Below are 6000 nucleotides of genomic sequence, written 5' to 3'. Positions count from 1 at the left end.
TGGGAGAGTGACCTGTGTGTCGTAACCTCTGGAAGCCGCACCAGGTCATGGCTCCATCACGTTTCTGTACCTATAGACTGATCGTCCCTGTGGGAAAACCCATCTATTCTCTGTATACACACGTGCTCTGTTGCACTGTTGTAGGAGCTGTTGCATCTTCTAGGTTTACTGTACATCAGAAAAAAGTTCAGTTTTAAGCTGTAGCAAACCAGAGCCTATTGCAGGATTTAACTAAGTATGGGAAGTGTCATTGATTGCTCCCTGGAGATGCATCATTTCTAATGAGAGTCCTAAAAATGTTAGAAGATGATAACATAAAACTCCACAAAACTCCTGGAGTTTGCAGACTTATTACCATACTGTACCTGTGTTGTAACTGAGGGGGGGAAAGAAACGTAAATAATCCTTCTCAGATGGGATCGTTGATGGGGGGAATGTGTAAAAATGAAGCTGTTGGCAGAACACCATTAGCTTATGAATTATACATTTAATTAAGGAAAGCTAAACTGGTAGATTTGCAAAGTTGTGATTTACTGTGCCTTGTTAAAGACAGGATTTCAGTCCTGCTCCTGCTGTTGGGTGCTGGCAGGGACATGGAGCAGCCGCAGTGCAGGGCCGGCAGGACCCCTCGGGTGTACCCGCACTGCAGCACACTCCGTTGTAGGCCCTGAACCTGCTCGCTGCGGTCCTGGTGGCCATATAACAAAACCTGGCTTCTGAGAAGTAAGGATCTTGGATGGTCAGCTGACATGGAGATGTGCCCTTCCAGGGTGGGCTAGTCAAATAAATTTGTTTAAAATATTTCAGACTGCAGACGTACGTCATTAAGGCGAGCGTTGTGTAACACTGTTGGAAAAGGTGGCAGAAGAGGGTCAGGAAGTTTGAATAGGACAGGAAGCACAGAGCGAATGGAAGATGAGAAGACAGGTCAAATGCACAATAGGATCAAATATTAAATGTCCAAAATATCTGTGTGCAGTTGAGTTCCCCCCTTCATAAGAATTGAATGGTAAAGCTCTGCGTTACCAGTTTCTTTTTTCCGTATTCAGAGTGAAGAAAGGAGCTGTAACTCTGTGGCCGGCAATTCGCTCTCTGGATGTTTAGGGGGAAAACTGTTCTAAACAGAAATTATTTACTAAACCAGCCATCCTATGGCATTGCAGCGCTGCCATTCCTACTTAATTACAGGCTGAGCAGGAAAATGAAAAGTAGCAGGGGAAAAAACTTTCCGTGACCTTCTGAAGTGGCTGGAAATGAGTTTAAAACTAAAGCATCGCTTACCTTGCCTTCGCTAATTTGTGCATCCCCAGTGGTTTGCCCTGTAAGTGACTCGTTCTTTCAACTGGTGATATCGCTCTTAAGCAGATTATACCGGAAACGATGAGTGATATGTATCTGATGTTTTCTAGGCTTGTCCTATACATGGATCTTCAACGATAATACCTTGTACGTCCAGGAAGACAGTCGCCGCTTTGTGTCACAAGACACGGGGAATCTGTACATCGCCAAAGTGGAGCCATCGGATGTGGGCAACTACACCTGTGTGGTCACTAACTCCAAAGCAGAGCAAAGCGTGCGGGGGCCGCCCACACCTCTCACTCTCCGCAGGGACGGTAAGTTATCTGGGTGTGCCCGGCTGCAGAGAGGCAGCACAACGCTAACGGGTCCAGCTCCAGTTACTGGAAACTGATACAGCCTTCTGGAGGTAAAAGGCTCCCAGTAAAAAGCTGTGCAGTGGGACGTGATCCCACAGCTTCTGCTGGATTGAAATGAAATTTGAACTGTCAGAACAGGGACGACGAGGTAAACATATGCAAAGAAAGCAGTGCTCAAGATCGTTGAAAAATAGCAAGAGAATGTCAAATGGTATGTTAATATTTTTCATCTTAGGGATGAGGCTTAAATCTGGCAAAGCTTTCTATATTTATCATCGTGGTACAGCTCAAATATCAAATCGAGAAGGCTGTTTCAGAGTGAGTCATTGAGGTGAGAAACTTGCCTGCACATATACAAATACCTTTCTGACAACACTTGAAATTAAATGTTCACAGTGAGAAATATATACCCGGGAAATATTTACACAAAATTTGTTTTGTAAGTTTGCTCACCTAAATTTCAATATACTTGCACTGTTTGCCAAGCAGTGGCAGCAATCAGTAACAAAAGTCTGAAGAGAGTTACATTTCTAGGATAAATAAAACTCAGCTCTGCATTGTAGAATAATACTTCCAGTATGAGATTGTGCTGCTTTGTAACGCGTTCAAGCAGATCACCCAAACCAAAGTTATAGCTCCACAGGTCAGAAGTTAATGATTTGGCACCAAGTGTAACTAATTGCTTAAGATCTTTCCTATTTTCTTTCTTTCCATCACTCTATTCCTTTTCTTAGACTTGTTCTCCCAGTCTCTTTATCTTCTCCCATTCACTTTGGCCTCTGCATTGGGTCCTAAACAGGCAGCGGTGCAAGTTGTAACATGTTACGTGTGAAATAAGAATCGGTTCATTTTCAGTGCAGGGTCTGCCCTAAACTGAGAACGGGTTATCTGTGTTTATCAGATGTTCAGCCAGATTTTGAAATGTGATTGTTCATCTAACTACATCTGCCTTCCTCAAGCCTGAAGCTCACCTTTGGATGTTTTAAAGAAGTTTTAGGTGTTTTGCAAGTACTTCTGACACAGAGCATTCCCTAATTGTCTTGCACCCAGAATCTATTCAGGGTCCTGAGAAGTGGCCACTTGGTGAAGTGACCAATGTCAAAGGCATCGCTTGTTAACACCTCTTAGCGAGAGGTGTGAACCCCAAATTATCTCCAACACCTCAATGCACAAGTATAGCCTACTTGTACACGTAGAACTGGCTTAAAGTCATGATCTTCAGCTCTCCTGCGTGTAGAACTTCCAGATTTCATCTAAGCTTTCATCGCTGGGTTGAATTTCACCCTGCAGGCTATGCCTGCTCCGTAGCATGCCGTGTGCTGATTGCCACAGGTGGAAGGTAAGGCTCTAACATTCTCGCTGCCAGCCTTTCTTTACTCTGGAATTCTGTTGTACTAGGCAGCTCTGAGGCTCACCTGGAGTGCTAGCTGTTTTGATGTTCAACAGGTGTGATGGGGGAGTATGAACCAAAGATTGAAGTTCGTTTTCCAGAAACAACATATGCAGCGAAGGGCTCATCGGTTAAACTGGAATGCTTTGCCCTCGGAAAGTAAGATTTTTTTCTTTTATTAAAATGTAGGCTCTAACAGTGTTCTACAGTAAGAAGCGGTGGTTCTTTCTAACTTGCACAGTAGAATTTTTGTGCTTAGAAGGTGAAGTTGTAAAACTAATCCTGGTTTGATTGTGTCTGTGCAATGTGTTCCCAAGGAAATGAGGAAGGAAACTATACCATAACTGAAGCTCCCTTGATTATAGCTTGAAGCGGGGGAGGAAGGGTGGGTGAAGGAGGGAAAACCAGAATGAAGACTGTATTTCTTGAGAGAAGTTTTCACTCTGGGATGAGACCTGCCTTCAGGTTACAGCATGCAGTGTAACCGCACATTCCGTTTTGATGCAGATCGGATGTGAGTGTTTTTCTGGGTGGCATGGTTGTTAAGAGTGAGGCTTAGGGAAACAGGCTGGGTTTTCAAGAGCACAGGGGCTGTCTAGAACGGATCTGACAGATTCACGTGGCTCTCAGCACCCTCTTCTTTTCAGGGCTACTTACACTCGTATTCCTTTCCAGAAGCAGTAGTGAATTCCAACAGCAAGGGGTGCTCTGTATTAAGAGCCGATGGTTAACTGAGTAAGTGCAACCAGCCTGTGAAAACTAGTCTTTCCAATGAGCCCTCCTTTTCCCTGGAAAAGCTAAAATAACCTTAGATTGTTGACCTCTATTACTTTGTTTACTTTGGCAATCAGTTTTAAGGCTGTAAGCTTTTAAAGTGTTTAGAGCTTTCCCAGAGGTTAAAAGCCTGACTTGCAGACAGCACAAATTAATCAAATGTTCCTCTGGAACCTGCTCTGGGAAGTAGAAAAATAAAGCAAATAAAAAGTTAATAAAATGGGAAACGGCCCTCCCTTGCAGGTGAGTTTTCTATATAAACTAATATTAGGGCTAATTTTTATTTAAGGATGAAGAATATTTCTACAAAGCCACATACAAAGACATATGCATATTTTTTTGGCCCGAAACAAGTACCAGACTGGAACACTCCTGCTAAAGCTGCTTTTGCTTTCCAGATACTGTCAAGCTACTTCTCTTTAAATACCTCCTTAATTGTGTGTGAGTCAGCGCAGGCTTTACATTTCGAGTTGTCATTTCGCATTTCCATCTGTTGCATAGAAAGTCTTTAACAATGATACAACGGCTGCAGAAAAGCATGTCAGAACCAGTAAATGATATGTACAAAGTGGGTGAAGATGGGTCGTGTTACTGTGGCACAGAGGCTTTGCCATTTCGAGAATATCCAAAGGAGAAAAAAAAGAATGGACTGAAAGGCTGTGCAGATAATGAAATCCCTCAGTGAGCACAGAACCTGTGCTGTGCTGGGCAAGTGGAAAGGCTGAGAGGGTTAATGCGGCTTTAATATCATTTCCCCAGTGCTGCCAGACCTCCCTGGAGTTATACTGTGTAAATACCAGTGATCCACGAGGGCAGAAATCCATTCTTCCCCAATTTTATTTGAATATCATATACTAATTTGCATCTAGCCTAGTGCATGTTTGGAGGTGCTGTTTGTGAGTTACTCTCGGGTTTTTTGATATGTACAGTCCTCCTACAGAACTGTGCTGTTTTCAATCTGCCTTTTTCTCTCTGATCAGCCTTGAATTACATTTTCACTAATGTGTCAAGCCGCGAAAAAGTTTTATTTCAGAGCTGGCATTGCTATGTGAATAAAAGAGAAGAAATAGATTGCAGGTGAAATGCTCCTAACTTATTAGAGAAGGCCAGATTTCTACAGGTATGTAAGTGATTAGTGCTGTTGTTAAAAGCCCCAAGTTTCCTACCCCCAGCTGTTGACGGCTGTAGGTAGGTACATACAAATGCAGCAGTGTGGCCATCGGCACCTTTAGATGCCAAAATTCCACTAAAACTCTCGCCTCTACTTTTGTCTGTTTGCGTTAAAATCAATTCAGCTCAGCGATTGTTGAGCTGTACCTCTGATCTGCCATGAGCACTAACGGTTATTATCTCTCTTGGATTTCAGAACTGCTTTCCCATTATCCATAATTTTCTATATTCATACTGTTAGTCCACTGGTTCAGACAATGCTGTCAGCTGCTGCTACCTCTGCGCTATGAATAACAGAAATCTTTCACATCTAAGGCAGATTATAGGCAACCTGCTGTGGTTTTGGTCTCCGAAAGTCTTAAATGAAAGTACTTTCATGGTATTTAGAGAAATAGCATCTCTTCTTTACAGAACAGCAAATCACACCTATTGGACCTTGCTCAAAAAGCACTTCCACAGTTAAAAACGCAAGTACAAGAGGACAGGCTTATGGCTGAGCTTTCAGATGCCTTTTACCCGGGGAAAAACAAACCCACCTAGGAAGTCCTCCTTCAGCCAGGCTGTGGGGCACCCGGAGGTAGGCATCTTCCACGTAGCTCTGTCGCGGGGAAAAACAAACCCACCTAGGAAGTCCTCCTTCAGCCAGGCTGTGGGGCACCCGGAGGTAGGCATCTTCCACGTAGCTATGGCGCAAAGCTCTTTTTGCAGTTTACATGAAAATATTGAGATGGACTCTCACAAAAGGTCTTCTAGCCCCGTCATAAATTCTTGCTTGTTTTGAGGAAAATATATAGAAAGGGGCTAAAGAGCCAGTGCCTCTTCCTGGGAAGAGGGTTTGGAGAGATGGATCCCAGGTGACAAAAGCACTTGGGCCAGTTCTGGACTCTAGATCCCGTCTAGTAGAGCAGAGCCCGTGAATAGTAGAAAAGATTTTGAAAAATAAATTAGTCCTCACTGTGATGGAAATACAGTTGGGCAGAAGGAGTGTAAGTGGCACGCAACTACCAGTGG

General features: G+C 43.5%; 1 protein-coding gene across 1 annotated transcript in view; it reads left to right on the top strand.

The window, feature by feature from the left end:
* Window positions 1-1409: 1409 nt before the first annotated feature.
* Window positions 1410-6000, top strand: part of CNTN6 (contactin 6) — a gene marked incomplete at its 5' end in the record, with an annotated part of 54483 nt that continues 49892 nt past the window's right edge. The window contains 2 exons of the mRNA XM_010141935.1: window positions 1410-1613; window positions 3102-3204. Coding sequence (XP_010140237.1) covers window positions 1410-1613; window positions 3102-3204 — 307 coding nt within the window. The remainder of the gene's footprint in view (window positions 1614-3101; window positions 3205-6000) is intronic.

This window comes from Buceros rhinoceros, unplaced genomic scaffold (assembly GCF_000710305.1).
Source record: "Buceros rhinoceros silvestris isolate BGI_N320 unplaced genomic scaffold, ASM71030v1 scaffold13898, whole genome shotgun sequence".
Classification (NCBI taxonomy): Eukaryota; Metazoa; Chordata; class Aves; order Bucerotiformes; family Bucerotidae; genus Buceros; species Buceros rhinoceros.
Note: the sequence above shows the minus strand (reverse complement) of the source record. Positions and strands in the feature narration are given on the sequence as shown.